The following is a 25,499-nucleotide window of genomic DNA, read 5'->3' as shown; positions in this document are numbered from 1 at the left end:
AGGTCTTTGTCAATTTATCTTCCAGATACATTGGAAAATTTGAAAAAACAGTGAAAACGAGCGAAAAAATTTTAAAAGTTTGAATTCGCGCGCTTTTACTCGCCGGGCGGCCTAGAAAAAACCTCGTCCCTAAGGGCTTTCAGCGTATTTTTCGATGCGTTTTTCTCGATGAAGGATTTTTTTTGAATTTTTTCTTTGTTTTTATGTCAATCTACATGCATTTCTGCACATATTGATGCAATAAAAAATTTAATCGTACACCACCTTTAACTGATTTTTTTAATCGATAGAAAATCTCTATGACTATCCGGTTGCTAAAAATCGTCAAAAGTGGTGCTTTTTGAACCAAGATACAAGTGGATCCGAATTTTTTTTCTACCGGAGTACGGCCTAAATTAATCCGCCACGGTTACACAGGTAGAGGGGGACTTCCGAAAAACTGCTGAGTGACAGCTGAAGAGGCGCAAACTGGCGAATGACTGCTAGTTGGCGTCGAAGGAGAACCGACGGGCCGTCGACGGTCCGTCGACGGACAGTCGGTACCGATTGGAAAACTGATTTGCAGGTTTTGATTGGAAATCGTTCAGAAAACAATTTCTCATACCCCCACTAGATTATAGGAAATGATAGAATCTTATTTTCCTAAAATAGGACCACCTCAAAAAATAGGTTGTTGAACGACTGCTGAATGACAGTCGAAGAGGCGCTGACTGGTCAATGACCGGTGGTTGGCGGGCCAAATTTCTGCAGAATGGAAAATTTGGTTGAAAAAAGATGTTTCTCTTAAAACATGATAAAAGTCATAGAGGGATCTGGGAATCTATAAAATGTGTTATTAGAAGCACTTCTACGAAAATTAGAATCTGAGGCGCGATTGGTGAAAAACGGCTAAATGACAGTCGAAGAGGCGCTGACTGGGCAGCTGGATGAAAAAAATCTGTAAAGGTCGGTGTCCTAATTAAGATGGAGAAAGAGTAGGGCATCGAGGCCAATGACGTGGCATCCGGTTGGGAATCCTGTCAGCTGCAAACCGGCAAACCGGCATACCTTTTTTTTTGTCTATTATTTTCATAATATTTTGTTTTCTAGTTTTAACTGAAAGTAATGCCGCGCACACCATTTCGGTTGTTTTCTCCTATTCAATTTGGCCCAGGGCCACAAGATGAAGAAAGCGAAGAGACATCGAGCCCAGACATCACTAGAGAATCTGAGGATACTCTTGAAGATCCATACACCATAGATGACATAGACTACGACGATGATGAATCAGGTTCAGGTATCATAGTCCATTATCTAAAAAGAAAAAAATATGATAGTTTTCAGATCTGTCCAGCACTCTGAAATCGGTTTCTGACGAGGTTTTAATTTTTGTAGCTGGCGCATGCCTCGAAAGAATGTCAGATTCTGGATTTGGTAGAATGCTCTCTTCTCAAGATGAGGGGTTTCGCAAACAAGCATGGAAGCTATGGAAAAATGATCTGACAACATTCAGTCTCGCAAAGTTTACACGATCTTCAAAAAAGGGAAAACTTGAGAAATAATTACTGAACGATCTTTGTTTGATCTTTTTTGTTGTTGTTGAGCAGCCATATATGGTGTCTGTTGCTTCTTTTTTTTCCTTCTGTTCCCCTTCTAATTGTTACCCTATTTCACGTTACTGTTGTTGCCAGTATAGGCCTGTTTAACCAATAAATTTTTATTGGTATAAGTTTCGATCTAAAGTCACAAGCTAGAATATGATGAACAACAGCTATTGAATAATGAACTGTCGAGAAGGCGCAACAATTTTAGACGGTCCGTCTGCGAGGCGCAAAGCGTTGCAGACGGGCTGTCGGCAGCGCGCGATTCGACTGCCGACTGTTCGCTTTTCGGCAGTCCGCGCCCGCCAGACGGCCCGTTTTTCGGCAGTCCCCCTCTACCTGTGTAGGAGATGCACAATTTTGATACCAATATTGAGACAAAAAATGACCTGATTTGCTTAAAATTGAAAAAAATTTATTAAGTTTTGAGTGAAATGTTCGAAATTCCGAGGGTCCAGCTTCCACCTCTTGGTACGCGAGAACCACTCAATGGATTGGTTTGAGTTTTTGTATCCCCATAAAGGAAGATCCCTAATTTCATTTTCTGTTTGTTGATTTTTTCTAGGTACGATGGTTCCTGAGATATAGCTGAGGAGCCACGAAAAATCCCGAAAAAATGGATACAAGTTTATTAAAAATAAAATATCGTGAAAAATCGTTCGAAAATTTTGCCTCGAAAAATGTATCCCTCCTTTTCCTGGGACATCTTCTCACTGAATTTTTTGCCTACAGGAATCGATACTGAATCTCCAGATAAAACAAAATGAGACAGAAATACAACGTAGACTGTTTCAGTACTGTAGACACTAAAAGCTTAAATGGACAAAATGGTAGAAGTGGATGGAAGTCCTAGATTGTATCAAAGCAACAAAATGAAATATCTAGAGACTCAGTAAACCTCAGGACATGGTTAACCCAACGACCATCCGAGATTCTCTATAATCTCAGGTGGCCGGAGCCCGCGGTGCCTACTGGGATCAATAGTGAATCTCCAGATAAAACACAATGAGACAGAAATACATACAACCTAGACTGTTTCAGTACTGTAGACACTAAAAGCTAAACTAGACGGAGTGGTAGGAGTGGATGGAAGGGCCTAGATTGTATCAAAGCAACAAAATGAAATATCTAGAGACTCAGTAAAGACCTGGACATGGTTAACCCAACGACCATCCGAGATTCTTTATGATCTCAGATGGCTATTCTGTTAAATATACTGTATGTATTTTTTTTCAAACGAGATTAGAAACATTTCTTGTTCATTTTATGATTTATACTAATCACAACTTCTAAAAAGACATTTTCAAAGCTGGCTAAACCCAATAACTACCGGATAGTCTCCAAACCACAAAAGCACAAAGATCATGCTCTTATGAATTATTCCCTTCCCACTTCCTCCAATCAGTTTTTGTACTTTCTTCTAGTGGTGGCTCGGTGTCGAGAGGCGTTTGGAAAAAGTGGTCGCAAAAAGTAATTGCCGTGGTTCTTGTGTCCACTTTTCATCGCCGTGGTTCTTCCTCCCGAGAAGAGCACAACTGGCCCAGAATGAAAGAAATATTACAAATCACATAGAGACACAGAGAGGATTCTGATCGGTTGTAACATCACACTGAAAACATAGAGAAGAGTTATCCGGAGAAGCATAAGTGACCAGTGGTGTTCTGCTGACTTTTTGTACCGGGAAAAATGTACAGAAATTTTCTTTGTCATCATATGTTTTATCTCAAGAATGTTTGCTATTTGTTTGCCCACTAATCATTTGGATGGTTACCGTTTCAAAGAGGGTTTCAAGTGTAGCAAGTGGAAAGAAGAACGGTTTGTTCTCTCTTTCCAAGAATCTCTTTTGTTCTCGGATTATCTTTTTGAAGAAGGATTGATTATTCAGGATTTTGATTCTTAGGTATAGAAATCCTTGGAACTATGGAATATGAAGAATACAATTTTCTTACGGCTTAGAGATAGTTCTTCGTTTTCTACTTCGAACATTTTGCATTCCACAGTTTTGGTTTATCTTGACTTTTACCGTTGGACCTCTAACTTTTAACTTTGAGCCCATATTTATTTTCATATTACAGATATCAAAAAGTTGTCAACTGATGAATTGTTTGTCATAACAACACGAAAGCCTTATCAGTTGACACAATTTTGATAAAATAGGATCCAAAAAATTAAGTCACTTCTATTACAGGTTTTACGGTATATGAAAGTTCTTATAATAGAAATTGTCATTTCCTTTCAAATGGTCAAAAGCTCCATAGTCAGATCTCGCATCTAATGACAAAGAAATTTTATTATGAAATATCAAAAATTATGAAATCGTTTTGATTAGAGGAAAGTGCATTATCTAGATCAGTTTATTTTTGCTTGAAAATCGTTGAATTAATTTTCCCGCTATCTGAAATTTTTCTCATTAAAAACATTTGAACTTCAATTTTCATGATTGGTAATTTTGAGCGAATTTCAGTTTTCTTTTGAAGTTTTAAACTGGAAGGAAATCACCGTCAACTTTGAGCTAGTATATCTCGGCTCCCATACGAGATATCAAAAAGTGGCTAACTGAGAAAATAATGGTGATATTAGGATAAATTTTTTGTCAGTTTACCACATTTTGAAATCTTCTACAGAAACTGAGATATGGACTCCATTCTTGAATCATTTAAAGCAAATTTGAATAGGAGACGTCTGATTTGGTAAACTTAATCTTCTAAAAATAAAGAGTCAAATTCCCCAAGACCTTCAAGTGACTGATTTTTTAGTCATTGAAATTTCACCACCCATGCTTCGACCAACATTTTTCCATGATTTTCCAAGTTGCTGATCCTGCAAGAACTCATCTGAAATCAATCTAAATCATTTGACCCTATTACTTTTGCTGACTCATCTCACATTGTTTTTAGTATCATCTCATCTCAAAGAGCATCTGCATTCACAGAATCAACTGAGCAGCTGACTTTTCGATGGTCCACTCCACCCCATCCATTTCACTCAATCAGTTCCATTTGACTCATCGCTTTTTGCCCTCTCTCTTTCACCTCATTTATAAGTGTTTTTACACCGAATTACTTATTTATTATCAGAAAATGTTCTCACTTTCTTTTATCCCGTTCGTCACTTTCTGTTTCACTTTTTTTTTGTTTCTGCTTCCTTCCGACCGTTGACAAAAGGCTCAAGCCAAATGAATTTTGAGTAAACATGAGCTCCCGCAGAGCTCTCTGTGAGCCGGCATATCCTTCGACCAAAGCAACTGATTTTTGCCGATTGGCCAACGGAGAAAAGATATCATGTGGGCACATTTTGCCAATCAAAAAATTGCTTTTCTCATTTTAAACTTCGTTTTTGTTTCTGATTGTTTTTTTTGGAACACTGCTAATTTGTCTCTAGATTTCAACAACTCAACTTTAAAAAAAATAGATTCGGCATGCTCATTCCTGAACTTAGTTTTTGGGCTCCAAAGATATAGGTCAACGCTGGACCACCTCACAAGTGGCAAAACAATCTTTTACTGCTCTACAATAGTATCTTTCACTTTTTCGATTGTTCTGAAATTTACACAGTATACAAAACAACACTAGAGCTTTATTTTGTAGTAGACAACTTTTTGAAAAAAAAACAAGTCCTGGGGAGATATTCGATTGGAGGCGAGGGAGCAGGAGCCGAAGAAGGGGTGCCCCTTCCACGTAGCGTACCTTCTCATGATTTGATTTTTTCAACATTTTGGACTACAAAAAATGAGATTTAGTTTTGTTTAAAATATTCTGAAAATTTCAAAAATTTCTATTGAGGTTGAGGTACTCTAATAAATTTTTGAAATTTTCGTTTTTTTTCAGCTCAAAATTGAAAAAGGATTGACCAGAAAATTTTCGGTTGTTCTGAAATTTTCAGAGTAGGCAAAACAAATTTAGAGCTACAGTTGTTTTTCAAAAACCCAATTTAAAAAAAGGTTATTTTTCAATCGAGAAGCAACACCCGCTATCAATGATTAGCAATAGTAATTCCTCAGTCACCCGCATTAAGTGATTGCCGATTGATTTCAGTTAACCCAGAGATTGTCGTTGTTTTTCATGTAATTGCTTATATTTTGTTTCTTCTTCATTTAAAAATTGTTCCTTAAAATTGATTTTTAGATTTTACTAAAATGGCAAGTCCTGAATTAGCTGAAAAGCTGAAGAAGCGTCTGGAACAACCAGATGAACCGAATTTGAATCAAGCACCACCACCAGTGGCACCAGTGATTCCGCAGAAAGTGAGTTCTTTTTTAGAATTTCAAGAGAAGATAATTCCAAATTTTTCAACCTTAAACCGAAATAGTATGATTTTTGTGGCTCCAGGCTATTTTAGAACATCATGGAAAATATTTAAAGTTTTCGCACAATAATGTAGATCCCTTTTCTTCAGATAGTCGAGAATCCATACATTCCAGTCGCTGACACTTCAATCGACGATTTAATTTTCAAAGCATTGGAGAAAAAAGAAGAGAACAACAACAATCAATGCAAACCATTAGAGATCAAAACAGAACCAGAACAATCGACATCTCCTCTTCCGATGCATCAACATCAGACAATTGCCGATCCAAGAAGTCCTCCTCCAAAGAGATCAATTCAAGAACTTTTGGAAATGGAAAAACTAGTAAATGAGCAACAACTACAAATGGCTCCAGTACCAAAAACGCCAGTAATGGTGATCACAAAAGGAGCATTTCCAAGAAGTTCCTCTCCAAGAAGACAGCAATTTGTAAGAGAGAATGAGGATGGAAATGAGTTAGAGAAGAGATTAGCAGCACAGAGATTGAAAAAATATAATGAAGAAATGGATAATCTTGTACAGAAACCTGTTGATGTGCTCGACGAAATTATGAGAAGTGTGAGTTTTTTTCAATTATTCGGGGAGAAGGAAATGAAGGGGAGAGGTGTCTAGGGAAAAAGGATTGAATAACAAATCATAGTTGTTGAGATCCAATATGCATTGAATAAAAAGGTAGTAGGGGGAAAATGTTCTATACTACTTTTTTCTGCTTTTCTCATTTTTTCTGACAATTCTCCAATTTTCGTTAGTGCAAAGCTTGCTGTTAAATATCTATGTTTTTAAATATCTGAATTCGATTAAAATACAGAGGACAATTGTCTACAATTTTTTATCGAGTCTATCTTTTTTCAAACCTTTTTGCTTGCATCATGCTTTTCAATTTTTTTCCATTTCAGCCTCCCCCACCGCCAACATCTCCTCCACAATTGCCAACAAGTCCACCACCACCAGCTCCACCTGCAAGAATCGCCAGTGTTCGATCTGACGAATCGATTGAAGAAGAAGAACGTCGACGAAAAGAATCAGAAGAGACAGCTTCATTCGAAGAGCTAGAAGCTGAAATCATGAGAATCTCGAGAAGTCCAGTACCACCACCAGTTTTTTCCATCCCTCCACCACCACCTCCAACTATTCCACTTCCTCAAATTCCTCAAATATCTCCATCACCTCCATCTCCCCGTCCCACAAGTGTTCCACCTCCAATTCCAAGTCCTGGACCTTCTGAAGATGTGAATATGGACGAACTGATTGAATCATTCTCAGATTCTGTGATTATTAATCCAACTTCTCCACCTCCACCACTGCCACCTCTTCGAGAATCCTCTTTGGAAGCTGCTGAAGTAACTCCGGAAGATCCTGCTCCTGAGAAGATGACTGAAGAAACTCCACAGGTTGTCGAAAAAACTTCAGAACTTCCAATCACAAACGAACCCACAGCAGTAGCTCCCGCTGCTGCTCCACCGGCATCAGAAGAGCACAAGGTTCCAGAAGTTTCTGCATACGCTGTATCAGAAATTGTCAAAAACATCGATGCTGTAGAGGATCGTCCAAAAGCACCAACTCCAATCAGAGATTCATCTCTTCCACCTCCACCGCCACCGAAACCAGAGACGCCATTAGCTATACGAAGGGCTGGTCCAATTCCAACTCCACAACTTATGGAAATGATTCATCAGGAAGATTTGTGAGTTTTTCCCCATTTCTTCGGTACCAGCATGTTCCAAAACCTACAAATAATATAAAACCCTTCAAAAAAATTGGTTAGATTATTTGTTCCTAATCTCAAATTGCTTCAACAGACAGACTAATGTTGACAATACTCTCTAACAAAAAATTCTTCATTTTGATAACAATGACTCATCCCTCAAAATCCATTAGAAACAAATTTCCAATCAATTTCTTCAATTTCATTTTCAGCGCCCGTCCAGCATCGCCGACATCCTCGTCTATTTCCCACAGCCGTCCACAGTCTCCAGCGGTTCCCAAGGTACGATTCACTTTTTTTCTCTGAAACATTTTCCTCTGTATTTCAAGAAACCATCAATCGTCAGTCCATTGGGTCTCCTGTGTGATCCAAATTTGTCTCACGAGAAGCCGAAATCTGAGAAAACCGATGAAGAGCCAGCGAAAGAAATGGATGCCCCAGTTCCAGTTGCACCAGTAGATGAAACTGAACTCACAGACGCGTTGGAGAGAAGGAATAAGATTAATGAAGGTTAGTTTTTTTTTCTATTCAAATGTCATGATGTCTTTAGAAAACTAAAAATGAAGTCATAACTTTGAAGTATTTGCCAGTTTTGTTCCAGTAAAATTTGCAGCATAATACCGTAAACACTCTGATAGAAGGGGGCAAAACCTTTTAAAACATTTAAAAAATCAAAATCTCAGAAGTCGTCCGTTTCTGGAAATTCCTAAAAGGTTCTCCGATTTTATTGAATTCCTCCTCAAGCTGAAACTTCAGTACTACCGCTTAAAGAGTCCCATAAAAGAACTGCACCCCCCCCCCAAGACACTTTATAATTTTTTCTCCTGATCAGTGTTAACCGATCAACCCTCAGAAACTGACCACTTGACGACACACCCGGAGGATGGCGTTTCAATTCTCCCAAGGGGTCGTTCTCTATGCAAATTTTCTTATTTATTTTTCTCCTAAACTTCGTTCCGAGACAAAAAAGGGGGAAAATATTGTGCGGGCAAAGCGTAAAGTGTCTAATCAAATGTCAACATATCACTCGCTTTTTTTCCGGCTCTTGGTCATCTCATTTCCTATTTTTTCTGCCCTAGTTTTCTTTTTAATTGGAATTTGTAAAATTAGAATGTCCGAAATTCATGGTGAACGTCTTCTTGACCGCATCCTATGTCCGCATCATAAACAAAAGTTGATAGTCTCTGCGTCTCTTCTCTTTCCACACTCTCTCGTCAAGTTCTTGTTGATCAGCGTCAAATCGTAATTACTCCTCACATTTTCACTATGTTTCACCTTGTTCCATAACATTAGTCATACTCTGATTCATTTTTAGATCTTGTTGCGAAAAAAAATGTGTCGCATAATGTAACCACGCGCAAAGTCGGGCGTACTAGACTTGTCTGTTTTTATTGTTCCGAAATCGTTGCTTCAAGTTGTACAGTATAGAACTACTACAGATAATCAAAATTTCTAGTTCTTCCTTTATCTTTTTTATTCCTAGTTTATTTAGCTCTGATCTTTTTTATCCTTGTTTACATGTTACTTTTGAATCAGACCTCTCCTATTTTATTTATTACTGAAAACAAATAAGAATTGTACGAAATAGCTCTTTTTCTTAAATGAGCAGTTCTGTAGATCGTACGACAGTTTAGGATTACTGTACTTTTGTCTGTAGACCTACATCCAAATAAGTTTCTATTTGACCTACTAATACAAAATTCCTTCTGCTAAATTTGATCTTGCATCTCTTCGCTCTCTCCCTATTTTTATCCATTCAAATCTTTTTGAGCGCCAAAAAAGGACTAGTCATCAACAAGGTCGTTCATTTCTCTCTCGTCTCCTCTCTACTTCCTTTTTCTCTTCTCCTCTTTTCAAATAGTTTTTCTCCAAATTCAAATTCGGATTTTCAGCAGTGATCATGTTTGATGAAAACTTTTCTAAATTCGGTAAGATTATTTTTCAAAATTGGAAAATCGTGGGATTGTCTGAAACTTATAAAGTCCTAGGATCATGAAAATTTCGAAACTTCATAACTAAAACTGAATTTTTTTCCAGGCGAGAATGTGCCATTGAAGATGAACAAGAAAATTTCGTTGTACGCCGAGTTCAGCGAGTTCTCCCGAAAACAGATTCAGTATTTCGTGGACACATTCAAAAAGTATGACGAGGATCAGGACAATTTTATTGATTTCAACGAGCTTAAACGGATGATGGAGAAGTTGGGAGAGGCACAAACTCATATCGCATTGAAAGATCTTATCAAGAAGGTTAGTTTGGAGAAATCTCGCTCTACTGGATTACTAGTGTGCAATAGAGCGCAGTTTTCAGTACACCTAGACTTAAAAAAAAATTTTCCAATTCCAGGTCGACGAGGATCAAGATGGCAAAATTTCTCAACGAGAATTTCTTCTGATTTTCCGATTGGCGGCCAGCGGAGAATTGGCGTGTTCCGAAGTGTTCAAGACGCTCGCCGAAAGTGTGGACGTCTCCAAAGAAGGCGTGCTCGGAGCAGCGAACTTCTTCCAGGCCAAGGTAAAATCTCTCTTCATATTTAGAATCGAAATAAAATCAATATTTCCAGATTGAGGAACAAACGAAACTGTCTAGATTCGAAGAAGAAATGAAAGAAGAAAAAGAAGAGAAGAAGCGTCTGGAAGAAGAGAAAAAGGCTCGTCGAGAGAGTTCCTGGCCAGCAAATCAATCTTCCATTGATCCTTCATGTCCCTTCTGATTCTCTAGAATAATCTAACCATTTAATAATCATCCCTCCCAATTCACTGACAAATTCTAAAAGTTTAACTTTTTATTCCAACTCATCCCATCCCATCGTTCCTTTTTCATGTCATTTTGATCCGTATTTATTATCTTCTGTACAAGTTTTTTACCATTTGTGCTCATCATTTTCCCACCCTCTCAATCCCCCCATTTTGATTGTCTTGTCTCGTTCATTCATTCATCAATTTTGATCCTTTTTCAGAAATACGTAATATGAAAAGCGTAATAAAAATGTTTTCCAGAAAAAATCGACTGTTTTCTAAAAATTTTCCGGTTGAAATCCATTTTAAAAATGGATCTGTGCCTTAGTAAAATAAATAATGGTAACTTTCTCAACAGTAGGCAGAGTTTCTGATTGCTTTTCAAGCTTGGAGATTACTGTAGCTTTTTTTGAAATTTGTTTGTTAAAAATATTAAAATTTGGAAATAAATGAAAGCCGAAATTGGTGAGACAGTAATTCAGGAAGCTACAGTAAAACCTGTAATAAAAGGGTCCCACACTGTCAAATTTCAGCTCATTTATCTTGGTTTCTATGAAAGATATAAAAAATGTGTCAACTGAGGGAAAACTTCTGATATTATGGTAAGCAATTTATCAGTCGACAATTTTTTGATATCTTTAACAGCAACCGAGATAAATTGACTCAAAGTTAAAAGTTAGAGAACCTTTCTATTACAGGTTTTACGGTAATTTTCAAAACTGAAACTTCATTCATGATGGAAAATAAAAACTGAAATAAAATAAACAGTCTAAAATATAATTTATAGATGATCGAAAACATAGTTCAGAATATAATTTATATGTGATTTTGATACCGAACACCTGTAATAGAAGGGCCCCCATACTGTCAAGTTTTAAATCAATTATCTCAACTCCTATGCAATATATCAAAAATTGGTCATCTGATAAAATACCTCTGATGTTATAATAAACATTTTATCAATTGACAGCTTTTTTATATCTTCCACAGGAATCGAGATAATTCAGCCGAAAATTGAAATTTAGGGGGTCCTTCTATTACAGGTTTTACGGTAATAAATTTCAAAACTAGACTATTTTTTCTGATACATTCATCTATTTATAGTCGGTTACTACCGTTTCTATCCTATACATTCCGTTCGCTCCGTTCCTCAACTCATCACTTGAATGTACACAAATTGCTCATGCGAAAACAAATCAACAAGTCCACAACACATCTTGACACCTTCCTCTTTTTCTTCTGCTGGGTGGATGCAAATGTGGGACGTCTCCTCCGGTGGGTCCGGAGACCCACTAAAAGCCATCAGTAGTAGAGGTCCGTCCGTTTTCTCACACTTCGCAGAGTCTTCTTCTTCTTTGCTCTTTTCTGTCCTTTCTCTTTTCCTCATTCATTTTTTGAGATTTTCCTTTGTAATTATTTATGATTCCTGGAAGTTCTCCGTGATCCAGATTACATGAAGAACAACTCATGATCTGGAAAAGAATATACCTTTCGCAGTTTCTTGGTTCATGATTTTCCAGTTGGGCGGTCCTCTTCATCTTCCAATTAACACATTTTGGCCATTTGTGTGGGAGTGTGGAAGTGGACATCGTCTTTTTGGTTAGTAGTCGAGACAAGGGATCCTTATTGATACTAGGATACACCATCCGAGAATTTTGGGAGTTTTGGAATTCATATGTAAACTTTCAGATATTCGAAAAAGGGGTTAATCTTTAAATTTTGAAATTGAGATTCATTATGTTACAGGCTAGGATCATCGGCCTAGATAGTGCTGGCCCAGCACTGCTGGAATTAACCAGAAACTTTGAATCTCATCATCAGAAAGTTGCAAAAAGCTGAAACAAATTTCATACTCTAATTCTAATATAGGAGAAAAATATTCATTTATTCATTTAATTACAACTCAAATCAATTTAAGTTATCATTAATCCTTAATTAGTTCGTTGCCTCCTTGCTTGTCGTTGCTGATCCTCCAGCCACGTCCGACATGCCGTGACGATGGGAGTACATTGACAAGAGGACCCCTCCTGATGTCTACCTCTCAGAGCACCAAGGGATTCGAACTCCTTCGTTCGATTCCCTCGATAGTCCCACAACCGCACACGCCATCCCATGGGCTTCATGGACGCTGACGGGTGAAGGCATAGAAGACGTATAGGAATTTATGGTCATTTGGAGGTGAAGAGGCTACGGAGTGGAAGACTTTGATGGGGTACATAAGGTACTAATGATATACAAATCTGTGTTGACCAAATAGCTCCTGACGATGAGAAATTCTGAACCTTAAAACTTCAGATACACAGAATCCATAGAACTCATCAAATCTCGGTTTCAAGACATCGCAAATCTCAATTCAATCACTTAACCACCCTCCTTCATATAAATTCCAAGAAAGAATAAAAAACGAGGACTCGAGAGAAAAACGCTTCCGAATGCTCTCGAATTTCCAAAATTTCCTTCTACTGCTTCCAGAAGAAGAAGAAAAAACAAACAGACACATTCGAAAATTCGCACATTCCCCGTCTTCTTCTTCTTCGTAACCCCGCGGCACAATTCATCAAAAATTATGTCTCATCCTCTAAGATTCTTCATTTTTCCTTTAGTTTTCTCGGACGTCTTCTTCCACTCAAATAACTAATGATCCTGAAAAATTTCCCACGCCGGTTTCCGATTCTCCGATATTTCTCCTCCGTGTCATCAGATGAGATATGAGTGTTTTTTTTTCAATTTTACAAGCATATGGGTGGCCATTTCCATTTCTGCATATAATCCATATTTTGATTGCATTTCAAGTGTTTCTCTCTCTCTCTTTCTCTCTCTCTCTCTCTCTCTCTCTCTCTCTCTCTCTCTCTCTCTCTCTCTATCTCTCTTTCTCTCGATCTATCCGTTTATATTCTGTATTCTGTACCGCCCCCGGGGTCACTCAAAGTATGTGTTAGGGATATGAAAAATAAAGGAAGAGCGAAAAGGACAACATACACACTCAATCTGTGCTTGTATTGCTCACTCACAAATTGGATTGACATGTCAAGCATGATAGGCTATTTATGTTTGGATTTGTGTATGCGGATGTATTTAGAATATTATTATTATTGTGAGTTGATAATCTATTAGAAAAGTAAGTACTGTATCCTTTGGGTAAACTATTCCGAAAACTTTGCATGGTACTTACTTTTCTAACGCTAGTCCGGATACCGTCTGTTTGGATGAGGTACCGTTTTTATTGATCCTTCTTTTACCAATAAAAATTTCAGTCATTATAGTGATAGACCCTCGTTTATAACTAAATTTCTAGAAAACTTCGCATAGTTTCAAATTATCAGAAACTCTTGAGGACTAGAACCAGGAAAAAAACTTCTCGAAGTTTCAAACGTTCAACTTTCGCAAAATTTCTGAGTTTTCAAAGTAAAACTTCCGTTTTAATAACTTTACTTCATATAATCGTACGAGCCAGACTTTTTTTTCAGAATTTTCAATGCCCGGTTTTTCAGCTCGGATTTTCAGCGTTTTTCCTGTTTTTTTTACAAATAGAAAACCCGAGTCAATTAAAAATATATAACAGTTCTGTCAGATGATAAGCTCGCCAAGAATGAAGTGTCATTGAAACTTTTTTTCGCAAAAACATTTGAAAAAATTTCCGATTTTTAGTACTTGATCGATTTTCCAGTCGTTTGTGTTTTATTTATTTGCCCTATTAATACTGTAATTCATTGGCTTTTCATGATTCCAGAACTATACAAAATTTCAAGCCAAAACTTCCTGGGTTTCATGCATCCATTCTATTTGTTCCATCCATTCTATCCTATCTTCCGATCTTCAACCCTTGATCCATTCAAAAACAAGTCATCATAATCTCGTATTCCAGAACTCCTTACCAATTCTAAGACCATTTCAAAATCGTCTTTTGATTTGAAATTCCAGCCTTCCTACTTTCTTCTCTTCCTCCTCTTTTACTCGAAAAACTTGCACTCTCTTTCTTCCAAAAATCAGTTTGCTCCCTCATCCTTATTCTTCTTCTTCTTCTCCAGAAATCCAATTTTATGTCTGTGTTGAAACCTTTTCCGTGTGAAATCAAATCAAATCTCAAAGACATTCGTTTGCCAATCACAACCCAAAAAAAAAGACTTCCCAGTGTTCTGTAGCAAACGTATTATTGATAAAAAGAGTACTAACAAGTTGTGTCTTTTGCACAACTTCCCGCCACCGCCATACAGTACTTCACACTTATTTACCGTTCAATTCTGCCCGCGTCTCTTCGTCAGACACACTATTTCGCTGATATCTCTTCAGATTTGGGTCATTCAAATAAAATAGAGCACAGACTGAGACTCCCCGGGCATTTTGTACCGAAAAGTATCTTTCCCGAAATTTCTTCTTTTCCGATTCCACGCCTCGTCGGACACCTCTTTTGTTTTTTTTTTCGGTGTTACAAAGTGAAAAAAGAATGATTCTTTTCCCTTTAGAAGATCCTTCTCTTCTCTATCTTCTGGAATATTTGATTTGTGAATTTTTTGCACATTCTTCTTCTCTCTTTTTTTTGCGAAGGACCCCTTCTTCCCCCTTTTTTTTCTCATCAATCACATTATCTCAAGAGCATTCCACAATGTCCTTTTCCTTCTCCATTTCAGTAATTAACACCAATCTTAGTTATATACTACTACTACCGTATTCTTTTCACTTTCAAAATTAAATAGATGCCATCAGTCGTATTCAGACAGAAAAAGTCCAATTCAGACTAATGGCATGCACTTTCGTAGATGGATTCTCACATGAAACCATATGACTCTTTCATGGTAATTAGGTATCATTATCTAGTACGGCACTTTTGGTAAGCAGGATAGGGCTCTAGAGAATTCATACACCAGGATTACTGTAAGAACCAATCCTACAATTAGTACAGATAATTAAAGGTGAGATGAGGTTGGCAATATAATGCTGAAAATTAAATAAAGGAATTTTAAAATTTTAAGAATTTGCAATTCAGTTTAGCAAATATTTCACTCGGTTTTTCTGAGAATTGTTTTCTATTTTCTGAAAATTTTAGAGCAGCATCAAGATCATGATGATAGTTTCAAATTCAAATCGCTTGAGCATTTCCAAAAGATATCATAAGTTTTCGGGTATTAGAGCTCCATAATTATTCAATTCTTTACAGTTTTATGAAATTCAAACCAAATTTATGCACCATTGAGATCTACAAAAATAACTTCGACTTCCCAAAACTCTTTTTTTCATTTTTTGCTCCATCTCCTCTCCCTATTCCCCCTGTCATGTTTCTTCTATCAGTACATCAATCAATCGTTGGCGGCGACGACAATGTGTCTATTTGTACTAAATCTCACGTCTTGGATAAACTTTGTCATTTTACAAGAGAGACAAAAAGAAAACAAGGAAGATCAACATAATGATGCGACAAGAGACAAAGCTCTCATCCCTCTCTCTTCTTTGCTCTATCTTTTTGCTGTGCACCTGTTAACGATCTGGCATCAAGCCAGATCGTTTCTTTCAAGCTTTTGCAATTCCTGTTTTGGAGAAGACCGCTATTCTTTTCTGTATTCATTTTTAATAATTAGTTCCAATTTGAAATTGTAACCAAAAGAAACTACCGTTTTTCTTTCATTTTCAAAAAGTAATAGAGGCCAATTGTCGTAATGGCCTGCACTTTAATGGGAATACATAGCGATAAGGCTCTCATGATTTCGAAAATTGGTCATCATTAGAATTATTTTCTGCAAAACTTTTCTGCCAAGACAGGGAAAAAGATGTTGTAGATCAGGATTACTGTGAGACCGTGTGAAGTACAAAATCCTAATACTAGGTTGGTGCATAAGTTTCTTCCGATTTTGAAGGCTCAACTTTGAAAATCGATAACTGTTTAGTGGGACGGTTTTCTCCTATTATTTTTTCGCACGTTCAGTTGGTTGGAGAATCTGATTATTGTAGATAAGAAGTGGGTAAGTTACTCTACCAATGTGCGAAAGGGTCAGTTAATTGACAAAGAATAGCTGGGGGATGCAAGGTGTTTGGAGGTCTTTCAAAGGGTGGTACAAAGGTTGAGAACTCGGAAAATGAGAACTGCTACAAATAAGAACTCGTACGAATAACAACTCGTAAAATAAAGGCCAAAACATGGATTTTTTGAAGAATCTCGAAGTATTGTGAAGAACAAGACGGTTTCGAAACTATTTTTCTAAAAAAGTTGGATCCTGAGCCGGAAATTAGAGCCGGTAAACTGAGTTCTCATTTTCTAATTCTCATTTGTAGCAGTTTTCACGCAAAAAGTTCTTAACTTTTGTACCACCTTTCAAAGGAATGGAGACTGGTAACATTAAGATGAAGATACCACTATAACTGTCGCATTGTGTAGTTCCTAATTAGAGAAATTGATTCTGGCAGTCGAATCGAAACAAGGAGAAAAGACGAAAGGTGTTCCATGCACGACGATGTGAAATCGCACCATATTTGAGCGATCAACTAAAAATTCATGTCGTTCGGCCATACTATTCTTTTGCAACCGCCGTAATTTCCGGATGTTGCCCTTACAGAAAAATGATAGTTTGAGGATCTCAAACGCCATCTTGATAGAAAAGACTTCAAAGACGTGAAAAGATCACATAAAAAAGGAGTTGACACGCCTTTTCAATCGCATCCGTCGTCGTTCTCGGCCGATGGAACCAAGGAATTACCGGAGCGTTGCCAGACAACTATCGACTTTCATTAATCTAGCCCCCTCTGCTTTGAGAAAAATTTGATCAAAAATTTTCCCGAAATCGGAAGAAACTTATGCACCAACCTAATACAAGTTCAGAATAAGGTTAACAGGCCCCTAAAAAATATTAAACACATATTTCCAACATTCGGAACTTTTGATTCTCAGAAAGTTTGTTTTTGTAGTGCACCACTTTTTTTCCTGTAATCGCTAAACTTTTTTCTAAACGAAAAATTCTGAACATCTTTTTAAATATCTGAAGTACCGTACATGCTTTTTAGAAGTCAACCCAAACCGTCAACTTTGAGCTAAAATATCTCGATTTCTATGACAGATATAAAAAATTGGTCAACTGATAGAATATTGCTGATTTTACAATAAATAATTGGCCAGTTGACAAATTTTCGATATCTTGCACGGGAATCGAGATAATTGGGATCAATGTGCACTTAAAGGATGATCATTAGTTGTGGGATCATTAGAGCACATTTGGTAAGAAATGTTCAACTTTACTATCGAAATTGGATTTTGATACTGTAGATAGACTGTATCCATCTATAAAGTTTTTTTTTTTTTCATTTTAGTTTTTCATTAAATTCGGCTTTGTGGATAGCTACTTCTAAATTCCAAAAAATTGTTTTCCGGACTCTTGTCTCCGAACCCTTCACTCAAAGAAAAAAACAAATCCAAATTTGATGTTTTCAATGTTGCGTAGAGCCATCATCCAGATATATACAAATCTCCCGTTTTTTGTCTCTTTCATTTTTTTTCTTTTTTGAACCATCCTTTATACATCTATCCCTTTTTGTCTCCTTTTGTTTCTGACTTTCTTTTGGTTTTTCGAATTTCTAATCTCTCATTTTATTTTGTTTGTATTTTTGCAGTGTCGTCTGTGCGGGGGGACCCTGAAAAAAAGATACACAAAAATTGGTGTCCCCAAAAAAAGAAAAGATAAACAAAAAACAAAACGAAGAGCAGAAGACGACGGAATCGCCGATGAAACCCAAACTTGTGTTCTTGCCATTTCTCATTTTTATAACTGTTTTTGTAAGTTTTTTTGGAATATCAACTGCATTTGGATGACCATAGATTACCCAAGAGAACTTTCCAGATCGAGGAATCAGAAGCCGTTCATCCGGTTGTTCTGGAAACGAAACTAGGCGATATTCGAGGCAACGAGTTTTTCTTTTTATCAAAAAAGATTCGGACGTTCTTTGGGTGAGTTGGTGCAGGTTTTCTTGAAGTTTCAGATTTTAAAAATATTTATACTATTTGAAGACTTTATTGAACAATCGAAAATTTCAAAAATTTTCTTTGTTTTCAGAGTACCATTCGCTGAGCCCCCAGTCGAAGAATTCCGATTCCGAAAGCCGCGAGAAAAGAAGCAATGGAAGAAACTATTCGATGCGACGAAACCGGCAAACGCCTGTTTTCAAACGAGAGATAACTACAACACGAGTTTCTGGGGAAGCGAAATGTGGAATGCAAATACTCAAATCAGCGAAGACTGCCTTTATCTGAATATTTGGGCTCCGGCTGATGCGTAGTAAGTGCTCCGGCTGATGCGTTTTGATCTCGAAGGCTCTAGTTTGAAATGTTTCAGCAACCTGACAGTAATGGTATGGTTTTTTGGTGGTGGATTCTATTCAGGAAGTCCTTCATTGAGCATTTACGATGGAAGGGTGAGCTTTTCAATTTATAGAAATTCGAACTTCAAATCTTTTAAAATTGAAGAGAGTCAAATGCCTTTTAGGTATCTGAGCTCCCTGAAAAATCTTCTCCAAAAGATGACCCTGTTCATATCTAGCAAAAAGAATGCGGTCTTTCTCAGAATTCGTCAGGGGAACGTTTAATTGCTGGGTATCTTTTGTTTTGCGCTTATTGGAAACCATGGAAACGGAGATGTATTTTCAGGTAGAGACTAACTGAAAAGGAGTGCTGAAAAACGATTTTTATAGATTTGAAAGTGAGCCAAGGCAGAATTACAGATTGTAAATGACGTAGAGGAGTTTACTTTAAGATAGAATAAAACTTGATATTCTTTGCCATATATCGTAAGACCTACAATAGAAGGGTCACTATTTAACTTTGAGTTGACAACATTTATCTCGGCTCTTGTGAAAAATATGAAAAAGTTGTCAACTGATGAAGTGTTTATCATAATACCACAAAAATTTTATCAGTTGACACATTTTTAATATTTCTTACAGTAACCGAGATAAATTAGGTCAAAATCAATCTTGTTCTATGAGAGTCCCGCAAATGTTGCAGTAGCTAAATTTGAAATTCCGGAATTACAAATGAGAATTTGAACTTCGGGTTCTTTTTAAACGGATGAGTAAACCTCAGCTTTTTGGATTACTGTACTTCATTTTTAAAGGGGGACCCTATTTTTATTGCATTAAAATGTGTTAAAAGTTATCTATTTTCCGAATATTATTGCGAAAAAATTCAAAGTAAATCCGAAATCTCCGAAAAACGGCGTTGAAAAGGAAGAAAATTCAAAAAAAGGTGCCGCCGGGGGACGAGGATTTTCAGTGAGAAACCTAGGCCACGGCAGCGGGTGCCTTTCCTACGTGGCAAATTTTCCGGATTTTTTTCAATTTCATGTCCGGCAGGTAAAAAACGTTAAAAACCACTGTCGGCGACTTGAAAAAAGGTTGTCAGGTGCCGTGGCCTAGGTTTCTCACTGAAAATCCTCGTCCCCCGGCGGCACCTTTTTTTGAATTTTCTTCCTTTTCAACGCCGTTTTTCGGGGATTTCGGACTTTCTTTGAATTTTTTCGCAATAATATTCGAAAAATAGATAAATTTTAACACATTTTAATGCAATAAAAATTTTTGGTCGGAGTCCCCCTTTAATTCAATAATCAGCAAAAACAATGATTTATCTAAACATGAAATGTATTTCAGGCCCTGGCTGCGACCCAACATGTAATCGTTGTAAATATCAACTACCGTCTCGGACCATTTGGATTCCTTTATTTAGACCACCCAGATGCACCTGGAAATATGGGACTTTTGGACCAGGTGACCCCCTTCTCTTGCTCTTTTCAAAAAAAGGGACCCTCCTCCCCCACCTCTATTATTATGCTTTTTCTCACTCTCAAACATATTCACACCCTCACACTCTTCCTCAACAAAGTGCACGAAACATTTGTCCCTTCAAAAACTTGCTCTTTTCTCTTCTTCTTCTTCTTCTTTTTTCTTCTATTCCGTATGTGTACTCCTCCCCCTTTGGAGAGTAATTTTTCACATCGTCTAACTCACTTTCATGCCCTCCTCTCGCATTTTCTATCTCTTCCCCGTCCTATCTTCTTTTTTGTGGAGCATTCAGTTCTTTTTTCTATCCATTCTGAAATTTTTGGGAACCCTTTTGATTAGGTCTCCGGAGACTGTTGTGTTGTGTCACCATTATTTCCCCTTTTTTCAGCAATTGGCGCTTCATTGGATTCGTCAAAATATTGTGTCGTTTGGCGGAAATCCGGACAAGGTTCAGTGTCTTTTTCTTCCTTTCGTTTTCCAAGGATTTCCTAGTTTTTCTCTCTCTAAAAGTTCCTTTTCTTGTAGGTCTCAGTTTTCGGCCAGTCCGCTGGTGCTGCCTCAATCGTCGCTCATCTGATTGCTCCCGGCTCCCGAGGGTATGCTAAATTATTCAAATTCAGAGTCCATTTTTGAACATTTTCGACATTTTAGACTTTTCAAGAACGCAATTCTTCAGTCGGGAAGTCTTGAGAACACCTGGGCCATAAACTCTCCTTTTCGAGCAAAGCAAAAGTCAGAAAAGCTGTTGGAACTTGTTGGTTGCAATAAGACTACGGTAGGTGGTTTGGATTCAAAGTTTTTTGGCTTGATTCTGGTGCTGGAACCGTGAAATAGCGCATGATAAGACTATTTTGAAACTGTGCGCCCCTTTTAAACATGTGAATTGAAAATCAAATATATGTAATTCAAAATTTCGAAGTACTGTTCAAAACTGTGTAACGAGCCCGAAACTGTTCTCTACAGCAAAAACAGTCAAACTATTTGATGAACATCTCTCACAAAGTTTTGCAATTCCTTTAATCATTAGCCTAAGCATAGACACTTTTGCCTTCTTCGGACGTTTTAATTTTTCCGACGTTCTGAAAATCTGTGTTTCCTGGGCTCTCAGCTCTCATCCTTTTATTTTCTCGTATTTCAGGTGGAAAACTCAATGTCCTGCTTACGATTGGTTTCCCCTGAGCAATTGAGTCTGAGCACATGGAATATCTCGTTGACCTATCTCGAATTTCCGTTCGTCATTGTCTCCAGGTTAGTGTGTATCTGCTTCTTCTCTTCCTTTTCTCCTCCATTCTCGGTCTGTTGGAATATTCCATAAGTTATTCTCAATTTTCCCCCTAGCATCCTCATCTTTCCTCCTATATATTCTTTTCTTTTTCCAGAGACAAGCACTTCTTTGGTCATCTAGACGCGCGTGCGGCGTTGCGTGAAGGCGATTTCAATAGGGATGTGAACTTGATGATTGGGATGAACAAGGACGAAGGTTCGTGCGTGAGAGAATTCAGATAAGAGGGTGGGAGGAGCAATAGGGGGAAACAAGAAGAGCCAAAAAGGGGCGGAGCCTAGGGAAGAATTGGCTCCAATTTGTGCGAGGGAGGTGTCAGAAACAACATGTCAGAAACAGTCATTTCGTTTTCTTTATTCCCGAGAACAACCGAAGAATAAACCATCTTTCATTTTCAGGCAACTATTGGAATATCTATCAGTTGCCCCAATTCTTTGACAAGGCCGAACCTCCAGAATTGACCAGGTCAGTTATTTTTTTTTCTTTAAAAAAAAAGGATCCTTTTTGTTTGAATAGAGCCGAGGATGAAGAGTCAAAGAGTGTGGGAATCACAGTGAAATGACGATGTTTTGTGGGAAAATTGGGCTGCATGGAGAGAGATATGTATAGGGACCACTATTAAACTCGGTTCCATTACGTCATAGTTCTTTTTGAATGCTTCCTGAATTGTTCTTTTTTTCTTGGTCTGGGTCCCAGGTTATGATCTATTGAATAGAACATTTTTGGAGTCTGGCTCATCGTGCACAATTCACGCAGAATTCTGAAATTTCATTCGGAACTTTTCGAGGTTGTTCATAGAAGATTCACTAGGTCATGTCAAATCTTCGGAAAGATCCAGAAACAATTACCCAACTTTCGACAGTTTTGAATTTTCTAAGCAAGATGAGATGTAGGTTTTTGAATCATTTCAAACTCCAAGGGTCTCATAAACTCTTGAAACACTTTAATTCAAATTCGTGTTCTATAGCTTCATGTCTTTTGGGAATCATAAAAGATCTACGTCTCTACAGAGATCACCCATCGTTGATCCATATTTCAAGAATCTTTTTCGTTACTTATTTTAACGAAAATTTTGAAAATACTGTATTAGAAGGGCCTCTTAAACTTGTTGTTTGAAATTTTAAATCTTCAGTTAAAAAATATTCCGGAAATTCCAAATTCCACAGAAATTTGTTGAAACCCTCTTTTTTGTAAATAAAATTAAACGTTCATGAATTTTGAACTATAATTCACCGATTTTTAATACAAATTTTTAGAAATAACGACTCGAAAAATAGAATGGCCCTTCGGAGGTATCTTGAACAATGGAAGATCCGGCCCCTCTAATTGAGGTTTACGACAGTTTCATGTGTACATCTCTTTAGAAAGTGTTTTCATAGTAGGTGTCGTTCTCTCGTTTTCTAATCATACCTCTTGAGAATCGACTGCTTGGATAACAAGAACTGAAAACCCCTTCCCATATTTCATTATATTAGGTTGTTCGGAAAGTCCTTTCCATTTTTGATATGTTGTTTTCAAACTTCGTTTTCTTGAAGAGGATAAAAGCGAGGAAGTTGTCGTTTTATCAGTACGCTGGCGAGGTCTAATAGTGTCTACACCCCAACGGAAATCATTATCCTCTTTTCGTGCAGTGAGATATGCCCACCGTTTTCGCCTCTAATAATTTCCATTTTTGGACTACCATTTTATTTGTATTTCTATCTGACCTCAGATCAACTGAAATCAATTACCAATTTGTGGAGGTTAACAGCGAAGATGCACCTAATAAAAACCGGGATTGAAAGGGACCCATCTCAAACAGAGCGGGATATATCAAGTACATCAGTGGCAAGCCTTTCGTCAAAAAGCCATAAATTGGGAACTCTCGGCAAAGTAAAAAAAAGTGGGAAGATATGGATCACACATTTTCGCTCAAAGCAACTTTGTTTCATGTGTGGGCACCTGTTTGAATCTTCTCATCCTGCGTTGCACACATGAATGTTAAAGTTAAATCATTACTAGTGGCGATAAATGGGTAAAGTATGATTACTATAAACAACAATCCAAGTGGGTTGACAAAGGCACTCAACCGCCAGACGTCCCGAAACGTGAAATTAACGTTAAAAATGGGATGTTTTCGGGATGTCTACCAAGGAGTGGAGTACTGGGAGCTGCCAGATAATGGTGTCACTTTTATGACCGATACCTATTTTTGTCAGGTGACATAACTCAGACTCCATGTGGATCTCCATTGGAGAGAAACACAAAGGTTTATTTTCAAAATCAAAATTCGCAACCTCATGCGGGAAGGAGAACGGAGACCGATCTCACTGGATACGGCTAAACGGTTCTGTCTCATCTACATTATAGTCCAAACCTTGTACTGTCTGACTACCCCTATATAGCCATTTCTATCGACACCTTGATTGAAAAAAATTCACTTCAAAGCATGATGTCAAAAATGGGTTGACCTGATTTTGAACTCGCTATGACCGGAGTTCTGGAAGGAAGACATCCACAATTTGGTGGGACGTTGGCAGATAGTCACTGATAACAATGGTCATTATCTTCAATTTATCTGACATCGGTTTGACCTTTTTATATCGAATGAATCTGACGCTAAAAATGGAAAGGACTTTCCGAACAACCTAATAGAATCAAAATCTCTATTTGAAAAAAAAAACCTCTGAAAATTATCACGGTTTCATTTTTGAGAACTTGGATTTTTTGTTAATTAGCCCTTATAAGAGTATGCTCAGTTTAGTATCCTCAAATAATAAAAAAAAAGTTTCAGGCATCAATTCGACAATCTAATCGATTCAACGTTTTCGATTCAACCTGACATCATCCGTTCAGCTGCAAAATACATTTATTCGGACCCGAATTGCACGGACCACGGAAGGAAGACTCGGTTCTATGCAGGCCAAATGAATCAAATCGTCGGAGATTATTTCTTTTCGTGTGACTCACTTTGGTTAGCCGATCAGGTATATCCCCATTCCTCTAATTGCCTCAATTCTTCTTCTTTTTTTGAGACAAGAATATTCTCTTTTTTTTTCGTCGTCTCTATTTCTCCAGTTCTTCCTTTTTCTCCAGATTTGTTCAACTCCAAATGGTTCTTTGAAAAATCCACCAAAGGTTTTTGTCTACTATTTTACGCAGTCTTCCAGGTGAGGGGCTTTGTGGAAATTCTTCATTTTGAAACAGATTTATTGCTCTTGACCTGAATCTTTTGAAGATTCAGAACCCTCGAAACTCCAATAATTTGCATTCCTTTTTTTTTTTCAGTGCCAACCCATGGCCAAAATGGACTGGCGCAATGCATGGATACGAAATTGAATATGTTTTTGGAGTTCCGTTGAGTTATTCGAAAATTTATAAACGACGCGAGCAGATATTTTCGAGAAAAATCATGCAGTTTTGGGCGAGTTTTGCGAAGAATGGGTAAGTGCAAGAGGAGAAAAAAAAGAGTTTTTAAGTGGAAAAGGAGAAGAGGAATGGCGGAACGGAAACTACAAATTTTTCAGAACTCCAAGACTGCGGGTTCTCAAAAATAGTGAACATTGGCCAGAGTTCAATGAGCACAATAACTATCGGTTCGTTTTTTCTTGTTTCTGTTTTTGGGCTTTGTGGCGGAGATTGTTAATTCATTTTTGTAACCGTTTCTCGGGATGCGGAAGAAGAGGAGCGCCAACTTTAAAGGCGCATATCTCAAAAACAATGAAAGCTTGAGAAGTTGTCAATTATAGAGTTGAAGTTCACATTTTGTTCAGTAGACTATGAAGTTTTCAGACAAATCGAAAAAGTCTGAAATACTTTTGTAGGATTTCAAAGTTGATTGTTTTCCACTAGGTTCTAAATCTGATAATTCAGGAGTCTAAATTAATTTTTCAGATGGATGCAACTTCGAAGTGGCTCCAACATTCGACCTATCAAACGAAGGAAAGAAACAGAGTGTCAATTCTGGAGAAGAGTCAAAGATACGGAGTACACTGCATACTGTAACTTTTTTCAAAAAGACTTTCAAACAGACACACGAACAGACTTCTTTTTTCAGTGACCCAGGAATATTCATCGAGCTGTCACATAAACTCCTATCGGATTCTACTCTTTATTCCATTCTTTTTCATATTCTCTGCTTTTTAATTTATGCGACG

The 25,499-nt window shown here is 37.5% G+C and overlaps 4 protein-coding genes across 4 annotated transcripts; all 4 read left to right on the top strand.

The window, feature by feature from the left end:
* Window positions 1–1,104: 1,104 nt before the first annotated feature.
* On the top strand, window positions 1,105–1,541 carry CBG02825 (the record flags this gene model as incomplete). Its single annotated transcript, XM_002631014.1, has 2 exons — window positions 1,105–1,276; window positions 1,324–1,541. 2 exons carry the CDS (start codon window positions 1,105–1,107, stop codon window positions 1,539–1,541), a joined length of 390 nt encoding a protein of 129 aa, XP_002631060.1.
* Window positions 1,542–5,715: 4,174 nt separating this feature from the next.
* On the top strand, window positions 5,716–10,286 carry CBG02826 (the record flags this gene model as incomplete). Its single annotated transcript, XM_002631015.1, has 9 exons — window positions 5,716–5,823; window positions 5,976–6,443; window positions 6,782–7,569; window positions 7,803–7,872; window positions 7,920–8,100; window positions 9,483–9,518; window positions 9,628–9,839; window positions 9,937–10,104; window positions 10,154–10,286. Coding segments are annotated over 9 exons (2,164 nt in total), but the record flags the coding sequence as incomplete, so codon positions are not given.
* A 594-nt stretch (window positions 10,287–10,880) lies between these two features.
* CBG25595 lies at window positions 10,881–11,637 on the top strand (the record flags this gene model as incomplete). Its single annotated transcript, XM_045242403.1, has 2 exons — window positions 10,881–10,930; window positions 11,433–11,637. The coding sequence occupies 2 exons, from the start codon at window positions 10,881–10,883 to the stop codon at window positions 11,635–11,637; spliced, it is 255 nt and encodes an 84-aa protein (XP_045098132.1).
* A 6,396-nt stretch (window positions 11,638–18,033) lies between these two features.
* Cbr-ace-4 lies at window positions 18,034–25,488 on the top strand (the record flags this gene model as incomplete). The annotated part of the gene is made up of 17 exons (XM_045242402.1): window positions 18,034–18,084; window positions 18,149–18,255; window positions 18,362–18,583; window positions 18,641–18,719; window positions 19,950–20,066; window positions 20,470–20,529; window positions 20,607–20,677; window positions 20,733–20,856; window positions 21,220–21,329; window positions 21,461–21,561; window positions 21,762–21,828; window positions 24,137–24,329; window positions 24,421–24,512; window positions 24,631–24,786; window positions 24,870–24,938; window positions 25,237–25,343; window positions 25,400–25,488. The coding sequence occupies 17 exons, from the start codon at window positions 18,034–18,036 to the stop codon at window positions 25,486–25,488; spliced, it is 1,815 nt and encodes a 604-aa protein (XP_045092198.1).
* Between the last annotated feature and the right edge of the window lie 11 nt (window positions 25,489–25,499).

This window comes from Caenorhabditis briggsae (assembly GCF_000004555.2).
Source record: "Caenorhabditis briggsae complete genome, chrII, whole genome shotgun sequence".
NCBI classification, from domain to species: Eukaryota; Metazoa; Nematoda; class Chromadorea; order Rhabditida; family Rhabditidae; genus Caenorhabditis; species Caenorhabditis briggsae.
Note: the sequence above shows the minus strand (reverse complement) of the source record. Positions and strands in the feature narration are given on the sequence as shown.